This window comes from Pelobates fuscus, chromosome 8, assembly GCF_036172605.1.
Source record: "Pelobates fuscus isolate aPelFus1 chromosome 8, aPelFus1.pri, whole genome shotgun sequence".
In the NCBI taxonomy this organism is placed as follows: domain Eukaryota; kingdom Metazoa; phylum Chordata; class Amphibia; order Anura; family Pelobatidae; genus Pelobates; species Pelobates fuscus.
In genome coordinates, this window is record NC_086324.1 from 64,469,741 (window position 1) to 64,493,456 (window position 23,716).

At 40.2% G+C, this 23,716-nt stretch overlaps 1 protein-coding gene across 1 annotated transcript in view; it reads left to right on the forward strand.

The window, feature by feature from the left end:
* The window catches only part of SPAG16 (sperm associated antigen 16), a 969,244-nt gene that overhangs the window by 494,572 nt on the left and 450,956 nt on the right, over nt 1-23,716 (forward strand). Inside the window, exon 12 of the mRNA XM_063429964.1 lies at nt 8,843-9,028. Coding sequence (XP_063286034.1) covers nt 8,843-9,028 — 186 coding nt within the window. The remainder of the gene's footprint in view (nt 1-8,842; nt 9,029-23,716) is intronic.

The following is a 23,716-nucleotide window of genomic DNA, read 5'->3' on the forward strand; positions in this document are numbered from 1 at the left end:
GCTGGGCTGCACTGATAAAACTTGGTAAAAAGTATAAAAGACGGGGAAACTTGGCACTCACTGGGAGAACTACCCACCTGTAATGCGGACGCGTGTTGCTGGTCTCTGCTGTTCCCAGAGAGGGTCCCTCCAAGCCTGACTGTCTGAGTTCCCCCGGTCGTGCAGCGAGGACGTAACCAAGCCCCCTCTAAATGGTGATGTATACTTAAGTTGATATATCTAGATACTAAGCTGTTTTGATGTGAATGCATGCAACTACTTAATGAGAATTAAGCTTACTTTGTCTTGGGTCCCTTTATGGACAATAAAGTGTGATGTGAATTATTATCTGCAACATGGTCTCTGTGTGATTTCTGTTTCCTATAGCTCAATATACTCATTCCGAAGTGGGTTGTGTGCCCGCCAGTATCGTTATAAGCCTTATTAGGTGATTGATTATTACTTTTTGGATATTGGTGCTTCATGAATTTAATGATTAGGCACAACAAGTATGTACTAATGTAACCTGTAAAGTGCTGCAAACAACTGTTATTGCTGTACAAATAAAATCTACATAAATACATCATTAACTTTACTCCTAACAATTCCTAATGTTTACTTGTTTATCTGCTCGTCTGCATGTACCACAATTCCCATATGTGCTTGTGTTTGCAAAGCTCAGTTTCTACATATGGCATAATAGAAATGAGCGTGATTAGTTAGTGTCCTGTATAAATCATTGACTGTTTGATTGATATATGCACAGGCAATGATTGAAACCCTTGGGGCCTGCTTTGCTTTGCTTTGCTTTATTTGTCAGCGTTAAATGTCACTGGTTCACACAGGGGCCTTTCCTAACTTAAAGTGCATGATGGGAGTATTAAAGATTATCATTAAAACGATGTACTAAATACGTTCAATGAGTTTGTAGGTTGTTGTTTTTTTTTGTTTTGTTTTTTTATATCGCACAAGCAGAATTGTTCATGAAATATAGCTAAGTTATTGTTTGTAATGTAATTTTGTGACATTTAAGGAACACTATAGTTACCATAACAACTTCATATCAATTAAGTGGCAGTGGTGCATAGGCCAGGGATTAGGCAACCTATAGCAAAGCATTGTGGGAGATGTAGTCCACAACATCTGGAATGCCGAAAGTTGCCTACTCCTTGTCTAGACCCTCCTGACACTGTCTTACCATACACCATTAAAGTAGTGTCTCCAAGTGCCTGCCTTAATGCTTCTTTTCTGGTGCTTGGCTATTGAGGTGTCACTGTACCTGTTGCTTTGTGGTGCCGGTGTGCACCTTGGCACCTTTCAGAGCCAGTTTCTGCCATGGCGTCTACCCCTGCGTCAATATTGATAGATGCCACCCCACATTTATTTATGACTATGCCAACATTTGCATAATGCCTGCGTCATTTTTGCGACAGATGTCACACATGTTGGTTCCCGATTAACACATTATTACTGTTGGTGATTCTCTGGCAGTTGACCTTATCGTGTTCTTCGGTAATGCCGACCTTGGCTTGCTGACAGGCAATACGCTCTGTCCTGTTTCTCTGTGCTCTGACCTAAGTTCTGTTTGATGGGGTATTATAATCCTGACATGAGGAAGCATTCACTAAAACACTGATGAGAGGCAGTGATAAACTGAGATCATCAGGGTGCACAGTTTAATGCACTGTTTGGCTCTTCTGGTATTCAAGGGATAAGTAATTCTTAAACACTTAAAGGAAAGGTGATTGTACTTACAAGATCTACCAGCTGTTTCATGATAAAGGGGATTCTATCCATTGTACTGTAAACAAAGTTTACTTTTCATTATAAAGCAACATTTTGTGTAATTTGTTTTGCCTAAAAATTCTGAAAATTTACATAAATTAGGGGGGAAAAATCCATATTACAGCTCCGAAGAAGAGATGGCTTGCTGCTAACTAATTACCCACAGATGGCATATGAAGATTGTTTATTTGCTTCTGTTGTTGCAGAATTTTCTATTAATTTGGCGCTTCCTCACTCATAATGATTGACGCCATCATGAATATGGATGCCGCCTGGATGATTCAATCTCATTCTCACTGCTGCGCTGTAACGTAATGTGTGCAGGGTCTGGTTATCAAAAAGGACATTAAAGGGACGGATAAGTGCCATACAGCGTATACATCAAAGACACTCATAACCTCATCTTTTTCATGTTTATTACATTTGGAATTAGGAAAGGCGGGGAAACAAATTGAAAACAACATTCCTGCAAACATTTATTTTCTGAAGCAATGTTACATTATTAGACAAAATCTGGCATACTTAACTAATATATATCCTTGTTTTCCATTCAGTGAACAACACCTGCAGACAACATCAGTCTGGCCTTGTAATGAAAACCTATAATCCAGTATTTAACCTTGTCAGTGCTTTGCAGTGTAACTCTGAACACTCTCGCTGAGTTAAATAGTGTCATCTGACTCCTACCTCAGGGACTCTGTTAACCGTTTTCTGTAAAGCCATCTTCTGTCTCTCAGACAGTGCTACCAAATTGGGCAGGGTTAAAGGAACACTGTTAACACCCAGACTACTTCAGCTCAATGAAATGGTCTGGCTAACCATTGTTTTAAGCCTGCAGCTGAAAACATTGCTGTTTTGAAGGAATTACAATGTTTTCATTGCAGGGTTTACTTGCCTCTAGGCACGGTTATACTGACAGCCACTTTTTTCACTTCCGCAAAATAGTCCAGTGAAACTCCACAATTTCTACCAGAGACCATCTGATTGGTGCAGTGTGACATTTTGCCGTGCATGAGCACGAGCCTCACATGGGAAACCATTTAGTGTGCTAACTTCCTATGGGAAAGCATTAGTTTGGCCGAGATCATCGATCTCCATGGTCTCATCCAAAAAAGGTGGAGCTACACACCAGAGACCAGTACTGAGAGGGAGAAAGGTAACTTAGGAAGATTAAGGAAACTTATCTTTTTAACCCTGTTGGCGGGCCCGGTCACCTGGATGGTGACTAGGTCACGATAGAATTAGGAATACATATTTGTAATCTTAATGTCAGCGACAGAACTGCCATTGGTTGCTAAGAGAGCCCTTTGAATCTCCTATGCACTTGTCCTCAGATGTCCAGTTGTTCGATATCGCCCTTTAACAGCACAACTTCTAACACTGGCAGCTGAGCTAACATACATGGCGAAAGTAAGAAGGGGGAGGGTGAATAGACTCCCAATAGCCCCTGCAAACAGAAGATACCCTCCTGCACTCAAAAGGTAGGAAAAAGGAAGAAGGCTAAAAGAAGACCAGCATGTGCATCTGTATGTGTGTCATTGTGTGTATCTGTGTGTCTCTGTATCTGCATGTCGGTGTTGGTGTGTGTATCTGTATGTGTGTCAGTTTCTCTGTTTGTGTGTCTGTAAGTGTGTCAGTGTGTATATCTGTGTCTGTGTATCTGCATGTGTGTCAGTGTGTGTATCTGTGTGTTTGTGTATCTGAATGTGTGTCAGTGCTTGTATTTATGTGTATCTGAATGTATGTCAATATGTGTATCTGTGTATCTGCGTCTGTTAGTGTGTGTATCTCTGTTTCTGCATATCTCCATGTGCGTCAGTGTGTGTGTCTTTTTACCTGCATGTGTGTCAGTGTGTGTATATCTGTATCAGTGTTTGTGTTGCAGTGTGTGTGTACATGCATACATCTCAGCATTCAAGCACCAACATTAAATATAAACACACCTCTGCATTCAAAAACCAACACTACTACACAATTTCCCCCTACATTCAAACGCCAACACTACCTACAAACACACCCCTACATTCAAAAACAAATACTACATACAATTGCACCACAAATACGACAGTACAATGGTACATTCAAAAACAAGCTTACTTTCAAACACTACTCAGTGCAAAATACAACCATGCAAGGGTGGCAAATGGTATATTCTCAGCTGGCAAAGCATTGTGAAACTTATACAGTGATAGGGATCTATCTTTTGACCACCCTTGAGATAGTGGTGGCTCAAAAAGATTCTTGCACCAGGTCCCTCTCTTTGTTAGTTCCGCCACTGGCTATAGCGTTTCTTTAACGGCTGTCCCTCAGTATTTCTAAAGACTTTACATTTTGTTACGTGAAATCACCTGGCGCTAGAAGTAGGGTTGCCACCTTTCATAGGAAAAATTACCGGCCATACTAAACACACAAAAAAAGCTACTTTAAGTTAGATTTAAATTCTAAATCGCCATGGCGCCTGGGATTTGTCGAGCCCTGCCTTGATCCATGTGCCTTTATGAAACTGTATTCTGTATCTTAAGTGAATTCTATGGACCACTAAGGAGCAGTGATACAGCGTTAAAACAGCACCTACTCTCACCAGCCTCAACACAGCACTGATTGTATTACAGAGCACACTTTCCCACTTCTGGTGTGTTACAATAAAATTAGAAAAATAAAATAATAGTAATGTAAAACTAAAAAAAATTTTCAATTTAAGATATATATATCTTAAATTGAAAATTATGTTTACTTTTATGTTACTATTATTTTATTTTTCTAATTTATATATATATATATATATATATATATATATATATGTGTGTGTGTGTTAGAAACTCTTCCGTAGTTAATTCAAATTAAGATACCTGTCTTTATAGACATAGGAGCACAAAGCACACAAATCTCACCATTCCTAAAAAAAAAAACTGAATGTGTAGTGGTTACAGATGTCCCAACACAAGACACAGCTAGCTCTCCTCCTACTAGTGTCCACCCATCCCTCACTATTAGAGTCCCCCTTATCTAGTGTCCCCTCATTCCTCACTACTAGTGTGCACGCAACTAATGTCCCCATCCCTTACTTCTAGTGTGCCGCCATCTGATGTCCCCCCATACCTCACTACTAGAGTCCCCCCATCTAGTGTCCCCCCCATTCCTCACTACTAGTCCCCCATCTACTGTCCCCATCACTCACTACTATTGCCCCCCCATCAAGTGTCCCCCATCCCTCACTACTAGTGTTCCCCATTCCTCACTTTTTGTGCCCCCCATCCCTCACTACTAGAATCCCCCATCTAGTGTCACCCTCATCCCTCACTAAGAGTCTCCCCATCTAGTCCCCTCATTCCTCACTACTAGAGTCCCCCCATCTAGTGTCCCCCCATCACTCACTACTATTGTCCCCCCATCAAGTGTCCCACCATCCCTCACTACTATTGTCCCTCCATCCCCCACTACTAGAGTCTAATTTCAATCACATAAAAAAATACCGGCATTTGTATTGCTGGTAATATTGCATTACCGGCACCGGCCAGGCAGCCTGAAATACCGCCTGTGCCAGTAAAATACCGGGCAGGTGGCAACAATTGCTAGAAGGCTTAGGGCTCTTTACTTGCCTGACTCTTCTGTGTCTATAAAATATAAACTAGATCTATATAAGATCTACCCAAACATAAACAGCATCACCACCACAGCTACACATGTACAATGTCAGACTAGCTGCAGCAATTCTATACATGGATAATGTAAATCACCAATTAATCTTTCAGGAAAATTTCTGGCCAAGGGTCAGGAGACTATAAATAGCCTAAAATATATTAATACAGCATAACCAAGTATGTCTGTCTCAGAAGCAGACACAGACTGAATGTCTGTGACCTATGGAAAATTGTTGTTTTCCGTCTGTTTTATTTGAGGTATGCTATTCTTTCTCCCTTTTCTTTTATAATATGCATTTAGAGCACAGGAAAATATAGACTCGCGATTCCAGAATCTATCTAATTGGCACCTCTGACATATGTCCATATTATAACAAGCATGAACCCCCTGAATTGAACTCTGCTGTATTGCTGCTTGCTAGAAGAGGTGCACAAGGCTTTAAGCCTAGCTTCTTTATCAGAGGTATTTAACAAATGTGCCAGGGTGCAGCCATTAAGCACAAACTCAATAAAATTGTCCATTCCATTGACCTCAGCAATGTTTACCGAGCTTGAAATTGTTTAATTGGTTAAAGGAACGTCAATTTAAAGATGATTGTGCTTCTCTGAACTTTAATCCATTCTATGAGCTCTCTCAAAAACAATTACTTGGCAGTGGTTACTGCCTCCTCGAATCTGCAAGAGTACAGAGTGCCATTATACCCCAGAGATAGCGAACCGAGATCTGTCAAATGCTCTATTACATGGCTTGCTGCAGTAATGGGGACTATTTTTTAATGTGCTGGTAAAGTCGATCTGTAGCACATTTGTTATTTATGAATTGAAAATCTTAACATTTCAAAGAATGCTTTTTACTTTTATTTTTTTTCTCAGAGTTGAACATTTATTATGTAGTTTATTTATTTTTTATCTAAATAAAAGTTACAAAGCAAATTACAATTGTAAATTATTATTATTTTACAAATTATTGTAAAAAAAAAAAAAAACACTCCTCTCCAGCCGATGTCCAAAGGTCTATTCTTCAAACAGTAATCTGACAACCAACTTGCAAAACATAGACAAAAATAACTAAGTTGGACTTATTAGCTGCAGTTCTCAAATATTTCCTACTTCGCTTAATGTGGCTTAAAGGGACATTACAGTCACCAGAACAACTACAGCTTATTGCATTTGTTCTGGTGAGTAGAATCATTCCCCTCAGGCTTTTTTCTGTAAACAGAGAAAGTGGAATGTTTACATTACAGCCTTGTGATAACTCCACTGGCCTCCCCTCAGATAGCTACCAGAGGTGCTTCCTGGGGCAGTGCTGCACAGTGTGACTGACATTCAGTGTCTCCACCCTCTGCATGGAGACACTGAACTTTCATCTCTATGATGAGATGCTGATTGGCCAGGGCTGTGTTCAACTTATGCTGGTTCTGCCCCTGATCTACCTCCTTGACAGTCTCAACCAATCCTATTGGAAAGCATTGTGATTGGATCAGAGAATCACTTTTGATTATATCAGCCATGCAGGCTTGAATACAAGTAAGATTTTACTATATTTTTGAGGAAAGGAGGGGCTAAATGGTGGTGTTAACACTATAAGGTCAGGAATACATGTTTGTGTTCCTGACCCTATAGTGTTACTTTAAATTTTGGTAGGAGCATTAATCCTCGTTGTTTAGCTAATAACCCCTCAGTCTTCTATCAGTCCAGGGATATTGTAATAATGCAACCATTGCTGCTACATAAACAATTGTGATTTTAGTCTGGTCAATTGTTAGGGCACATAGCTGTTTCCTGCATGCTACAGTGTTGCTAATGTTATAGTCCATAACTTATAAACTATCTTAGTAATCATTATTGTGAATTGAAGATCTCTACAGAACTAAAACTCTCAGGCAGACACAGACATTGGCTGGAGAGGGCGTTATTATTATTATTTTTTTTTTACAATAACAAGATAATTTGGTACAGCTGTCCATTGGCAGAGTGTGTCAGATGAAAAAAAAATATTGAAAATGTTATATATCCTTGCAGGACAATAGCTGAGTTGGGGAATTTTTACAATTCTACTTCTTTGACCAAAAATCGACCCTAGCTAAATGCAGACAGTTCAGTTTAATGTACAAGCCCCTTGTGATTTACTAAGATGTAATTGGGTCTGGGTGGTTGTGAGTGGGTCTGTGTAGATTACTTTGTGAAAAGACCATTGCTATGGAACTGTTAATAGGTTTGTTCATCTTTCTGTTTTGATTACAAATTGATTTTTAGCTGGATTTGTGAATTTTACTGTATGGATGCAAATGAGTGTGTTTAACAGGGTGTCTTTGAATTGACCTGATTCTTTTACTGTGACTGTGAGTGGTCATATGTTATTTTTTCTCTCTGCCTTTGATTGGGATTGTAGTTTTTTTCTGTGGCTATGAGTGAACCAATGTTTTACTGTAACGCGAGTAGGTCTGTTTTATGGTGTGCCAATTCATTTCACTGTGTCAACGCAAGGAGCTCTTTGTCATATTCTGCCCATCTGTAAATGGATTTTAATTCTAATGTGTGACTTTGTGATGATCTGTGTAATTCATGGGTCTGTGTGTTATTGTGTGATTGAGAGTGGACCTTTATATTTTACCGTGTGACTGCTAATGAATTTGTATTTTTTTTTTTTTCTGTGTGACCAGTACGTTGACCTCTGCGTTTTACTGTGACTGTTAGTGGGTCTGTGGAATGATACAAGCACAGTATGGTGAACTGAAACCAAAGCTAAAGTGAAACTGATGTAGATCTGACGCAGATTGGACTACTTGTTAAATAGGGTGCTCTCTCTCCAGCCAGGGAGCTTGTATGCCAATCTTTCCTGGTCTCATTCTTATTCCCAGTCCAGCCGTGGGTGTTCCACATCAGTGAAATACTGCACGCACTGTTGACCTTTTCTAGATCAGTGATCCTAATTCTTACTATACTTGTTGCAACTTAGATCTCAAAACATATCAATGCAGGGTTCATAATAATGAATTCTATTAAGTGTGTTTCCTTTTTTTTTTGATTGAGTTAGTGGACAAATCTTAGCTAAGCAAAAGGTTTGAAAAGTGCTTGCTAAGGGCTGAATTCCATTACCAAGAAAACGTTTGTTTATTTATCTCACATCTTTCTATTACTGTCTGTAGGAGGATTTAGAGATACGATTGGTGATAACATATATCACAAGTAATGGAATCCAGCCCTCCAATACTGTATTTTCTTTCTTGTTTAGTTAAACTGAGCTTGATTTACCAAACAGAAATATTGCACCCTGATCACATGTAAGTAAATAAAAATAGCCTTAATTGAAAAATGTACGCACAAATTCATGTACTTGTTTTCTATCCAGCTTAGCACTTATTAGTACCTACTGTAATGTTTTGCTGTAATTTAATTTTATAAGTCTATAAATTGGGTTTGTATTTTGTTCACAGAGGCACAAAGTTAGCAACTACATCTGGAGACACAACTGTTCGTATCTGGGACTTTGCGCAGTCAGAATGTATCCTAACACTGGAAGGGCACACACATGCAATTTGGGGCTGTTCTTGGCACTCATGCGGGGATTTCGTAGCTTCCTGCTCCTTGGATAACAACAGCAAGATATGGGATATCAATAGGTAAGTGAACACATTCATTATGCAATTAAATTATGGTTGTTCTAGGTCTCTGTGTGATATTGTAGATTGAGATGCTGTGAACATTGTTATACTTTTTTTTTTTTTTTTTTTTTTTTACAATATACAGAATATATCAACTATTGGTTATACCCCCCCAGTCTAAATTTCTTTGCAAAAAATGCTAAAACAAAAACCTCATATTTCAAAGCAGCCTTTCTACCTGCTCCTCTCCTCATCATCTTTTAATGTTCATAGATTTAATTTCATTGTAAACTCGTCTGTATGAAAATTATTTTACCATTAGCTTTTGTGTTATTTTAATTATTCCCTTTAGACTGTCAGTTTGTTTGAGTCAGTCAGTTCTGTTCCTACATGATATGTCTTGTTGGGACTGTGTGTTAGTCTACTTATTATTGAGAGCTCTGGAGTAAATATCAAATATGTTACATGTACCGAACACCTGAGTAAAGGCTGTGAATAATGGACAGCACCGGTGCCCATAAATTAAAATATAACATTAATTAATGTGAATCATATATCACATGAGATATATTAATTTATCATATCTGTATTAATTTAGTTTTAAAAGATACCTCAATGACCAGAATTACCACAACGTTTTGTGTTGCTGATTTATTGTGACTCATTCAAACGATTTACAATATTTTTAAGAGGAAATTTCACCCTAGTATGTTATGCAAAATCACATAAAATAAAGCTAGCTAAATCCAAAATTAGAAAAACCATGCAATATTAGCAGAAGATCAGTACACATGCAGACATTATTTGCTGCTGAAGACTGTTTTTGATTGTCTACTGAATAAAATGACATTTTTGGATCCAAGTTTAAAGGTAGTACCATTGGACACCCACACCTACTAATCCTTAAAGACTCTTTGTTATGGTAGCGCAGCAAGATCTGCCACTTCCCGGGCTCAGTGTAATCTTGCTGATGCTAAATAGATTGGATATGCTAGTAAATGGCATCTAATGCTGTGCTTTTATAAGGACCACATAAACATTAAATATCCAGAAATATAGCACCAAATGTATTTACACGGCTTCAAAAATAGCATTAAATATGGAAATCCACACCTTTTTATGCTGCAACTGGTTGCCTTCACCTTGGGTCCCTGTCAATCACCTTTATAAGCTCTGTCTTTTGCACCTGTCAGTCAGCTTAGAGAAAACACACAGAATTTGTTGTCTTGCTAATAATTAAAAAAAAAGGGATAACGCAAGGTGTTTTTTCATGAATGTCTCATTCAGTGGTGTAACTTCCAGAGAAATGACAGTTCTCCTTTAATATTCCCAAATCTGTGCATATTTACACCAAAAAAAAAGTGTGTATTAACCATCACTATTGTGGACCCCCACAAAGCTCAGTCTGCCGATAGAAAAAACAGCTGTGGTGCCAAAAGTTGGCACTGTTATTTGTTCTTAAAGAGTTGACGTAGCTCATGTTGTTCGTACTTGTGTTTTTAAGCTGAAGATTGATTGCCAGGTCTCTGTGCCATTCCATCCATTCCAAAAGAAATATATTCAACCTCCTTTTACAGCAATATATATTGCCGGTGACTTTCATTTCATCAGCTGGTTACAGTTGCATTATGATATAGATTTACAGAAATGAATTCATTTGAAATGACTTAGTCTATTAGGCCACCGGGATTTTTGAAAACTCATAGGCTTTGAGCAAAAAACTCTGGTGTGATGTTACTGTCAACAGACCAGATTTAAGGGGATCACATGAAATCACTAGCTAAGGGAATCTGTCTACACAATTTCATGTAATCATATTTGTGTTTAAAAACAAGCTAAACATAAGTTAACATTCTAGTTCATATTATGCCAATTACTGTAGCGTAATGCTCTGTGGTTGACTGTGTGCTTCTTGGAATTAGCTTCTCTGTATGACAGATATTTCTGTTCTTAGCTCCCCAGCTACCATAATTATTTTCGTATCAGTCTTTACTTTATTGGGTTACAAAATGCAGCTTATATTAAGAATGCCGTATTTTATCGCTGCACGACTACTATCGACCTGTGAGTTCAGTTGAATCTCACATGGTGTGCTTTCATAGCAGGTAGCAGATAGGTACAACTTTTCAATCATACATATAGGTATCGATTTTAGAAAGCCAATAAAAAGGAAAAAAAAATATATAAAACCTTATATTTATAAAACCTTATAAAACATGCATTTAAAGAACAATTGCCACTTCCCAGGAGTTTTTTTTTTTATATTAACAACTATGTGTTTGTAAGATCTAAAACTAAATTTACCCTTTAGTGATTTTTTAAATGTCTTCTAGGGCTTTTATTGCTATGTGTTTGTTTACTGCTATTTCCCACTTTACCGTAGAGTATCTTATGATATTCTTTATACAGTGTATGCATAGCACAACATCATGTATGCGCAAGCCATGGACTTCTGCTGTCACGAAGAGTATTTGTGACGGCAGCTTACAGGGTAAAAAATCTGCACCACTGTATTTGATGTGAATTTGTTAATTTTAGGGGTTTTTGCATCTTTCGAAAAGACCCCAAAACTGACAAATGTAGTGTGGGTCTAGTGCTTCAGCTGACAGGAATCACGTCAGTGACCTTTGCGTGTGCGCAACATTACAGCACTGAGGTCAATGGAGGATCTTGAGAAATCACAGGATCATCCAATGAAAAAGCCTGTATCCCACAGCTGTCATCTGTGACAACCTCTGGGATTGAGCAAAAGTTGATAGAGGAGCTTTTCCTGTTGTCAACATTTGTCAACCTCAGGCTTTACCTTAAGACAAAATAGTTCATTAGTCTTATGATATCTTTTGATTCTGTTGGAATTTCAGTGGAAATTTTATCTTTATGAAATACTGAAAAGTGGCACATCCACTTTAACTGTAGCATGCCTTACCAAGGTTATATGCAGAAATTCTGTATGAAGTATGGAAAACAATTCCGATCTGTGCTAATTTGCACATCATGCTGGAGACTCTGGGATAGTTGTGGAAACATGATTTATTTTGTTTTATATTTATATGCACAAGGAGGACTTCTCAAAGTCCAACTTGACATATGCAGGTGATGCTTAACAGTAATTTTGTATTTGGACTGTGGAAAGTTTTATTGTCAACTACCAATCTTTTTGGTAGTTGGCAATATGCTGAAATAAACTTCAGGTTTTCGACCAGAATTGTCAGCATGAAAATTAGACCTAAACGTATGAATCTGCAGTCCATGGCTGGTTTCTGGTCACTGATCCTTTTGGATTATAGCGCATGCCTTGGTTTAAAAAAAAAAACAAACAAAAAAAAACTGTCCATTGCTACGGGTATCTGCAGAAATATAGAATGATTTCTGCTACACTGCAAACCAGGAGCACCCCACAAGACTCGTTGTTTTGGAGATGCTGTGACCCAGTTTCTAGCCATCACTTTTTGGCCTTTGTCAGTCACTCAGATCTTTCTTCTTGCCATTTTTCCTACTTCCAACACATGAAATTCAAAAATTGACTCTTCACTTGCTGCCTAATATATCCCTACCCCTTGACAGGTAACAATATAATCTATGTTATCCACTTCATCTGCCAGCGGTTACTGTTTTAGTATATGTATATGTATGTGTGTATATATATATATATATATATTTGTGTGAAGGGCTCATGATGGCAAAGAGAAATAAGACCTAATAAGTGTAGGATGGTATAAAAGTAGCAAGTCGGTTGTGGTGTGCCGAAACCGACGATGAGGTAGGCCTGAAAATAAAGAGGGCCTACCAAGAAGAAATGTAAGAAAAAGGAGTTGATAAAGAGGTGTGGGTGGGAGGGTGATGCAACGCTGACCTCGAAGGTATGGAGCCAGGTAAGGGGTGTCCCTTAAGTAGGGAAGGGGTGTGTCATACGCCCCTCCCACAAACACAGGCCAAAAGGCCTTACTACTTGTGTGAAGGGCTCATGATGGCAAAGAGAAATAAGACCTAATAAGTGTAGGATGGTATAAAAGTAGCAAGTCGGTTGTGGTGTGCCGAAACCGACGATGAGGTAGGCCTGAAAATAAAGAGGGCAAAAATAGAAGTTTCAACATTTTAATACAAACTACCAATATACAACTTAACAAGACATGTTCTGAAAAGCATTCCTTACTTCTTGTACAGGGTTAGGAATGTACCGTGTGTAAGCGGATGATTTCCAGCGCCCCAGTGTCTTGATAACATGAACCGGTATGTTAACACTGGAGGCTGTGGAGGCCGCTCCTATGCGGAAGGAGTGGCCTGAATAGTTAGCTGGCTTGAGTCCCAGCTGTGTTAGTAATGACCTAACGTGGGTCATGAAGTTGGTAGTAGTGAGAACTGAACCTCGTAGAACAAAAAGTGGTTGTGATGGTGGTGCCTTGAGACTCTCTGTATAAGAGTCCAGTATTTGGACGGGGCACCAACTGTTGTGAGTCGGATAGTATTTAACCTCTACGGGTGGAGCGTGTTGACTGTTTTTTGAATGAGGTAGTGTCAGGATATAATAGTCCATGTGTTTGGTTAAGTGCGAATGAAGCAGTAGGTGAGTGGATTGTGTTGTATTGATGGCGGTAAACTCTCTAGGTCTCAGAAACCCATAAAAAGCCACATAAATAGCTGTTTTGATGACTAGTGTTGTGTTGAAGGAGAAGGGTTTTAGATCTAGTAGTTGTGATAATTTCTTAAGGATATGAAAATCTATAGGAAGCCTCTGTGCTGTATGCGGGGGTTCGGATCTTTGTATACCCCTAAGGATGTTCTTGATTTGGTATGATGACATGAAACTTGAGTTGTTGGGTTGTAAGGTCAGCATGTGATGTTGGATGCCTGTAAGATATAGTTTGATTGTGTTGTAAGAAAGTTTGAGTTTGAGGTGGCAAAAAAGAGGCAAAACCTAAAAAAGATGTCATGATGAATGGTTGTAATATGTTGTGTTCCAACAGGAATCTTTTGAATAAACTGAAAGCTCTGTTGTAGGTTTTCCTGGTATTTGTAGATAGAGCTAGTTGGGACAAAGTTCTGCAATGTTGCATGATAACGTCTAGTCCATTGTTAGCTGATGGAACAGTGGAGTGGCCGTGGCTGTGAGCGCGGCTGATGGGAGAAGTTGATGAAAGGCCTGGAATTTAAAACGAGACAAATTATCAGCTGCCTCGTTACAAATACCTGGAATATGAACACAGTGCAAGAAAAAATTATGACATGCTGCCAACCAAGTGAGTTTCCTCAAAAATCTCATGATAGTAAGGGAGTTGGAGCGACCTTTGTTGATAATGGAACAGGTTGCTTGGTTGTCTGAGTAACACCTGACTGATGAACCTGTCCATAGATGTCCCCATGCCACGGCAGCCGCCACGATGGGATATATCTCGAAAAGAGCTGAGGTAGAGAAAAAACACTCCAGGTCCTGCACCTCTGAAGGCCAGCTACCCCAAAGCCATTCGTTCCCAAAAATTGCTGCAAAACCTGTGGTAGACGCCGCGTCTGTCCAAACAGTAGGAGAAGTGTCAGACAATTGAGGGAGGAACATGCTTTTCCCGTTCCAGGAGTTTAAAAAGTTTCTCCACATGAGAAGGTCTGCCGTGGCTTGGGTATCTAGGGTCAATCTGTGTGCATCATGTAGAAACCGTGGGAACATGCTGAGGAGACGTGATATGAAAGCACGGCCTTGAGGTATAATACGCATGGCAAAATTGAGTGACCCCAGTAAAGATTGTAATTCTTTGCGATTGCAAGTGCGTAGTTGTATATAGAGGTTGATGTTTGTCAGAATGTTTTCTACCTTGGTGCGTGGTAGGCTAGCTTGCATGTTGGCTGAGTCTAGCATGATGCCCAGGAAAGTGATGATGGTATCTGGGCCTTCGGTCTTGGTAGGGGAGACTGGGACCCCCAACTGGTTGAATAGGCTGACAGTCTCTTTCAGGCTAGTGGGAGGGGAAGAATTCTCCTCGACCATTAAGAAATCGTCCAGATAATGTATGACTGTAGGGCATCTGGATATATTGAGTAGTAACCAGCATAGGATTTCGGCAAATGTGTCAAATATGGCTGGACTACTTTTAGAACCAAAAGTTAGTCGTGAGAAAAAGTAGTAGTTCCCTTCCCACTTGATGCCATGTAGGTGCCACAGTGTGGGGTGGATTGGTAGTAGTTTGAATGCATTTGTTATGTCGGTCTTACTGAGCCATGCACCGACTCCTGCCTGTAAGATAGCCGTAATGGCGTGGTCTATAGTGGAATATTGCAGGGAGAATTCCTCCGATGGTATTAAGGAGTTGAGGCTGGGAGTGGTAGAGGTGTGTGGTGCCGACAAATCGATAATAAGTCTCTGCTTGTTGGAAGATTTTCCTGTGACAACCCCGATAGGGTTTGTCCTCCATGTAGTGAAAGGAGGGGATTGAAAAGGTCCCAATAAAAAACCTTCTGACACTTCTTTAGCTATGAGTGTGTCAACTGCTGTAGGGTTGTGTTGGGCGGATTGTAGATTTGGACATTCCAGGATTCCTGAAGGCATATGTATGATACCTGTGTGGAATCCTTCTGATAGACCAGAGATTATGAAATCTACTAAATGTGTAGATGGATGCTGTGACAGAAATGTCGCAAGTAGGGATATGTTGATAGACGTTAGGTACTGTTTGGGATACATTTTATTGGGACACATGATTTTTGCATGTGCCCTGAAACATTTTGAGCATATATGCAACAAACGACAACCGCTGTAATTACATGTACCAACATTAAAGTTATTACATATCTGGGATTTGCCCAGAAACTTGATAGGTCTACCCAGTTTGTCTTTAGCTATTTTCTCCGTAGGACCAGCGGAGCTAGGTCCTTGCACGTGGGTATGCTCGTTAGCAGTGGTGGGACAAAAATTTGCCGAATGAGACATGGAGGAGCAGTATGCACAAGCCGGTGTCCTTAGCCCTGCAAAGTGTCTGCAGAAAATCACTGTGTCTATCTTACTCCAGTTGGACCTTGTCCCATACTGTGAGAAGGCGCCTGACACTTTTGCAGAAAAAGATCTATGGTAATCGTAGAATGCCGATCCACCATATTTATTGCCCAGGTCCACCAGCTTGTGCATATACATATCAAATTCCTCACGCCTGTGTGGGTAAACGGCACATATGACATCCCGGTAGATGCCAAAAGCCAACACAAATTCCGGGATGGTGAGTTTCCTGTTTAGGCGTGCATCCCTGGACTTTACCACCACAGAAATATCCTCATACGCATAAGTTTTATGCTCCACCACATCCTGGGAGGCAATTAGTAGTGCAGCTAAGTTGACATCTTTACCTTCCAGGATGTCTTTCTTAAGGTGCTCAGGTATCATATGGGCAGGGTTAACCTCCTGCTCGTCAGAGGTGGTGGCTGGAGAAACTAGTGGCAACTCGACCAGTGGCGGAGGGGTCACAGTGACTGACCCAGCCAAGGTAAGGGCTGTGGTGACCGATTCCAGTTTCTCCAGCCTGGAGTTTACCTTGCCCATGGATGACATGAGGGATGTAAGCATGCCATGTATATCTGTCGGGTTAGACTGGCTAGTCCCTTCCCCTGCATCAGAGTTATCAGTTGAGGTGTGCAACAGTTTGTATAGTTCCGCTTTCCTGGCAGTCGCGGGGAAAGGAATGTGTCGTCTCCTGAGTTCGTTAGTTATGCGAGGGATTGTCCAGGACCTGAATGATGCAGGACTAGCCATGTCTTCTTCCGGTGGTGGGGAGTTTGGTCTAGCCGGAGTGCTCGGGATGGAGAAATCCTCTACCCCTTCTTGAGACATACTAGATGAGAAAATATACCGTTAGTGTTGAAACCCAGGGGATGTACTGGCGGGCTAATTATGCCGTGTGAGGCGAAAAAATTAATCTTGTCCTTTGGTGACAGGTGAGGCCCTGCTATTTGCCAAGTGGCTATGAGAGGCTCTATCTATGCGTTGGCGCGAGGGAATATTGAGGCCACCCATGTAGTGGCAGGAATTCGTAGGCCTCTCGGTGACAATAAAAGAAAAACAGGGGAAGGGAGTGACAGGTGACGCCCTCTCTAAACTTTGCGAGGCGGCTAACTAACGTGTGGCTCGAGGGGTGTATGCCTCCGAAACGTTTGAGGCGGGGTGTTGGCCTCGCGGACCTCTAAACTATAGGCGGTATGCCAAGAGGGGAGATACCTATTTGGGCCTATACCCCTAACTGCCAGTACTCTACGTCCTATTTAGGGAGAACGTATGTGACACGTGAGCAGGCTTACGTACCTGCTAGTATGTATACGTATATGGTGCGTAAGGTATAGAAAACCTGGATAAACCTAAAAGGGTAGAAATAGATATGATAGTATGAGAAATGGATCCTGTGATACTAACGTAGACTAGATATGCTGTGGTTGATTTTATTAACCGTATGTGTTGAAGGGGAACAATTAGAGTAAGGAAGTACCCCGCCTGATTTATTATGGAGAAAAACCGTAACGCAGGATTAGCTTGTAGTGTCTACATATAATGTGTATACCTGGTGACCAAATTTAAAATATATATATGGCCGTGCTACTGTAATAATCGTAGTGCAGGGAGTATGAGTTTAAACTATGAAAATTGACCATATGCAGAAAGGTAGACGTATGAGAGGTTAAACCAAAAGTGTGATTCAAACCTGAAAGTGTGAGATGTTGGGACCGTGTTCTGTATACACGATATATCGTTTGAGTATATGCAGAAAGGTCAGGAAATGTAGGTGCCATGTAAACGGGTGTACATGGTAGTGACAACGTAATATACACAATTAATTTAGAGAAAACTTTATCACATATATATACACATTATACCTATTCCTGATTAATTATCTGAGTTTCTAGTGTATGTAATTTGAGTACATAAAGAAAAGTCAGCATATGACAAGTGCCATGTAATGAAAAGTGTACATGGTGTGTTTAAACAGGGAGGAGAGAGAGGAAAAAAAAAAAAAAAAACGTTTGTTTAAAACAAATTCCTAAGTGTAAATGGAAGGTACACAAAAAGTAAAGTGTTCAAGCAAAACTATGTATATGTATACCAGGATAATATCATGAACTAATAATACATGAGCCCTAACCTAGGTATAATTAATGTGACAGCATAAATTATGACATACATGCTAAAATCGTTATATGTATATAAAACAGACTGGTATTTAATAAACTATAATCTGTATGAAAATGAATAATCCTACTATCAGGTACTAAAACTTACAAAATAGAAACAAACTGAAATAAAGGAGGGAAAAATAAAGCATAGGAATGCTACATACTTATTACTTGGTTTCCGGAAACCGGAGGGTTAATTTGCCTGAGACTTTGGCCGTAAAGCGTGTGGCCGTAAAGTGAGGCTGAAAATTATTGCGACGCCGTGGGAAGTGATCCGGGCGACGGACTTACGTTTTAGAAGTCCAGAGGACTCGATCAGCGAAGAAGACCGGGTTTTTTGTGCGTGGCTGGCCGTGGAGAGACCTGTAAGGAGTTTCCTGGACACAGCTGACACCGAAGAAAAACGCGGGTTTCTGAAAGCAAGATGGCGCCGTCCGTGAACCGGAAGTGGATTCAGGATGCAACGCTGACCTCGAAGGTATGGAGCCAGGTAAGGGGTGTCCCTTAAGTAGGGAAGGGGTGTGTCATACGCCCCTCCCACAAACACAGGCCAAAAGGCCTTACTACATATATATATATCACTTTAAAGGGATTCTATAGTGCCAGGAAAACAAAGCTGTTTTCCTGGCACTATAAAATCCTACAGTACTCCCCCCTGCGGCGCTGAAGGGACCGATGTCCCTTGGCGCTGGGCCAGGCTCTGTCCATGCTCTTTCTCCGCCGGCGGGTGAAACCTAATGCTCATGCATGACAATGGCCGAGCTCGCATTAGGATTTCTCCATAGAAAAGCATTATTCAGTGCTTTCTTATGGGGAAAATTGTGACGCTGGAGATCCTCATGTAGAGCAACCAAAGGTCCGTTTCAATTTTATTAGACAGCCACTAGAGGTGGAGTTAACCCTCAGAGGTAATCATTGCAGTTTCTCAGATATTGCAATAATTACCACTATAGGTTTAAGGGACATGGGATATTGTACTCAGACCACTTCAATGAGCTGAAGTGGCCTGGGTGCCTACAGTGTCCCTTTAATTTTAAACATCCTTTCCCCCTTCTGAGATTGGATTTTGGATCAGCCCCAGTTCTACTGCCCCCCCCCCCTCCCCCCCCCCACAGTATTTTAATGGTTGGCAAGTTTTTGCAGTATTATTACAATATAGCAATGCAAATACAAGTAAAAATTTGTAACACCTTGTTTACGTATTAGCATGTCTAGTGCACATAACTTGGCATGCTATCAAGTAATAGTGTCTGTTCTTTTCATATACATTTATTTGAAGTGTAAAATGAGTGCCCCCAGTTGAGGATTGTAACATAACAGAGTCTATTCAAAATTAAGCACTCTGTTTTTTGGTCCCATGACTTTAGTATTGCCATTTATAAACCAGCCATCTTTCAAATACACGTGTACCCCCACTCTGGACACAACAAATATCTGCTCCTGCCGAGATTTGAACCAGTCATTGACACAATCTGAACTTACTGAGAGCCCCAAACATATTTATTTTAAAACAAAGTCCTATGCTGCATCATCTCGTACTTGCATGTTCTTTTTTAGACAGTTATAAATCTTTTCAGAGCCTTAGTTACTGATGCATGTTACAATAATTGGTTACAGTTTACAAGGCCCAAAATCCCACAGGTCGCTTTGTCTTTTTTCAGTGGACGCAGTAGCTCCACCTTCAGTCGTACGGATTAAGCCTGTGCAGGCTTTCTGACAGCTAAGGTTAAAATGGATCAAATCTACAATTACCTTTCTGTGGTATTATTATTATTTTTTTTACTTCTCAAATAAGACATTTAGAAGGCAGCTTGTACGTGCCATCCATCAAATGCAAGATTGTGAAAAAACATAATAAAACTTTAAAATATCAAAGGTGCGCGGCAGCATATCACAGTCATGCCGGTAACTGTCTCTCATCCAACAGGCTGTGATAAACCGTAAATAAGAAATAGCCACTAAATAACTGCCTTAGCGAGCATAATCTCTCTCCTCAGCAGCTGAAAAGAATGTCGTATTTCATGGAGCAGCTCATTTCATAGTATGATAACGCTTTGCTCCTTCACAACGAATGTGCCATTTCTTGCCAGTGCTGCCGCAGTCCAATACATATAGTGGCATGAGCTTAAATCATCCTTGCAGGAATGATGGGGAAATGTGTTACCCTTGGAAAAACCGACATGGGCTACAGTATGACAGCGCTCTGTATGCCTCTAGACTTTCAGAGAGATCAGGTGTGCTTTGCAAAGCACACTGGGAGATGGGCTTGTAGTTAAGCTTTTTAAAGCTGAAAATGCATCATCACTTATTATTGTAGTGTTTCAAATCTGGGTGTTGTGCTCATTTATGTTTCTTGCAAAATACAGGTTATATGTGAGGCATGTTTCTCACCTGCAATTCACTTACATCAAAAATGATCCCTAATCTGGCAGGTAGTCCCTTCTGCCTCTTCCTCTGCAGCTCTGCTTATATTGAATTTTATTGCCTTTGTAAAGGCATTTGCAGCTCTCTGGGTAAGCTCTCTTAATTTATCCCAGGCCTAGAGGTCCAAAGACTCTGTTACTGGGATCCCTAAAAAAAACCCACATAGGACACCCAATTCCAAAATGAACGAACATACAAAACTTGTATTTGAACTAGACTAGACTATATGCTTGTTACATTTAGATTGCTGTGACAACTTAAATAAAACAATAAAATACAAATAACCAAATCATAGCAGACAACATGCAACAACTAATTATAACATAAAGGCATACTTATAAAGGGGTAGGGATGACAACATTTAACACAAAATATCTCTCCTGCCTGCAAAATTAGCAATATGCAAATGTACCTGAATATGCAAATTTGCAAGCTTTGCTGTTCAGGTAGTTCATATAGCTGTTGCCACCAACAAAGGGAATTATACAGGCTCCATAACCACATTAAATTAGCTTGTCTCAAGCATCAGCAGGACAGGAGCAAAACAATTAACAATATACAAACACAGTGGCATACATACCAGGGTTGCGACTGCGACCGGGCCCGGCCGCCCTGCGACCCACTATGTACGCCAGTGTGGCCCCCCGAGGCTGGCCGTGGTGTCACCAAGGGGCAGGCTGGCAGGGGCGCGAGGGAGCACTCTGAGTGCTTCCTCGCGCGGGAGCCAGCCTGCCCACCTGGTGACTGGCCAACCAGCAACACCACTGGACCCCAGGGAATCCCCTCAGCACTCCCAAAGGTAGGGAGGCTGGGGGATTACATTTTAAAAAAAAGTGTGTGTGTGTGTGTGTGTGTGTGTGTGTTAGAGTGTGTGTGTGTTAGAGTGTGAGTGTGTGTGTTAGTGTGTGTGTTAGTTTTTGTGTTACTGTGTGTGTCTGTTACTGAGTGTGTTAGTTTGTGTGCGTCTGTTTGGTGTCTGTTAGTGAGTGTGTGTTTTGTAAGTGAGTGTGTATGTGTCTGTCTGTCAGTGAGTATGTATGTCTGCCACTGAGTGTGTGTCTGTCAGTAAATGTGTGTGTCTGTTAGCTAGTGTGTATGCGTCTGTTCGTGAGAGTGTGTGTGTCAGACTCCCTTGGCGCTGGGTATCCCTGCGCCCCAATTTGCCTCTTAGCTCCGAATGCGCATGCGCGGCAAGAGCCGCACACGCATTCAAACTGCCCATAGGAAAGCATTACTCAATGCTTTCCTATGGACGTTCAGCGTCTTCTCACTGTGATTTTCACAGTGAGAATCGCGGAAGCTCCTCTAGCGGCTGTCAATGAGACAGCCACTAGAGGCTGGATTAACCCTCAGTTAAGCATAGCAGTTTCTCTCATTTATTTATGTAAGCCTTTTGTTGGGGCTATATTGTCATTTAGTCGAGTGTGCCCACCTTATTTCAGTGCCAAGAATAAAGACAGACTCAGGTTCCTGGGCATTCAGCCACACTGCCCCTACCTTCTGGAACTCTTTACCGTGGGCAATCAGAGAGACACCGTCCTTACAGACTTTTAAAAACAAGCTAAAGACCCACCTCTTCCATCAGGCATTCAGTCCGCTCATCTGACCTTCAGAAACGCCTAACTTTTATGTCATTATGTTTGTATATTTGTAAAGTGCTTTGAGTCTCACAGGGAGAAGAGCGCTACAAAAATCGCAAATTATTATTATTATTGATCTTTGCAATGTTAGAAGGCTGGTCGGCAGCCCCAGTCTAGTATAAGAAACAGGCACTGAATTTGTTTTAGTCAGTCTTCCAGACAGCAGAATCATGCCCTGTTCAATGTTCTATCAGACTGAATTACTTGAAAAATATGGATATACATGTAATGTGGCACATTTTTATTTTAAAATATCGTTCTCCTTGATTTTTCAGTCTGTTGGTCTGATTGCGCATTACTTTACTATACTATATTTCAAGTTTAGACTCTTATTGTGAAAGACAGCATCAGAATGGAAAGGATTAATGCTCAAAAGTTTTATTTGAGATTCTTCTGTAGCTATTTTGTAGCATTCAGTAATCAAGTCACAAATTGTCTTCCTTTCTAGCAAGATAATGGAGCTAGTTTTCCTTTAAAGCATTTCCAGTGACACACTGGGACAGATTAAATTAAATATCTCAAAGGTTTCATCTTCATCTTAAAGCTTTTGCGTCACTTCAAGTGCCGGTAAAGAGAAGGCTAGAGACTTGAGGTGCTCTTGTAGCCATTAGACATGATTCACATTGAATCTTACAGCTGGTCACTAAAAGCTCTCTAGTTCTTCAACTTTGGACCATAATATATTAGGATACTCGAATACCCTGGTTGTATCATGGCCCTTGACTCTAATATAAACCTTATTGTTTAAGATTCCTTCCATTACTAGAAATTGTGAAGCCAATTCACTTTAATGAGTTTGTTTTCTTGAACAGAAAAGCATGGAGATAAATTGTCCATTTTCACCCTTGCAAAGAAATCTAGCTTTCTTTTTTTTTTTTTAGAAAAACCTAATTGCAAATTGCCAGAAACCACTAAATTTGCATAGGTTACCATTGCTGCATTTTTTCTGTATCTTTTCAACATTACAGGAATTACCCTCAGCGTTTTAGATCAAACGTCAACACCCATTGAAATATTATTGTTTTGTGCTTGAATGTAATTGAGCAAGTTACAAGATTCTACAAAATTGTCTTGACTATTTTTTTTTCTTTTTAATCTGCATTTCTAAATATATAAACATATTCAAAGCAAAGCTCTGCCAGACTGTACTATTTTTATGTAAAATAAAATAATACATTATATACATAAAAGGATTCCTCCTTTTGTTGAAGGATGTATGTGTGTGTGTGTATATATATATATATATATATAAAATAGAGGGTAATGAATAAGTCATTACATTGTTAAACACAGACCTGCACACCAGTCAAGCCATTAGACTTGCGTTTTCCCCACAAAAATCTCAAATTTACAGGGATGTTACTATGGCAAGGGATTCTGGGAGGGCATATGCAAATTAGTTCAACAAAGAATCATCTTTCTTTTGTGAACTAATTTGCATGTGCCTATCCAGAATCCCTTGCAGTAGTAATACCAGGGCCGGCGCTACCTGTTAGGCGGACTA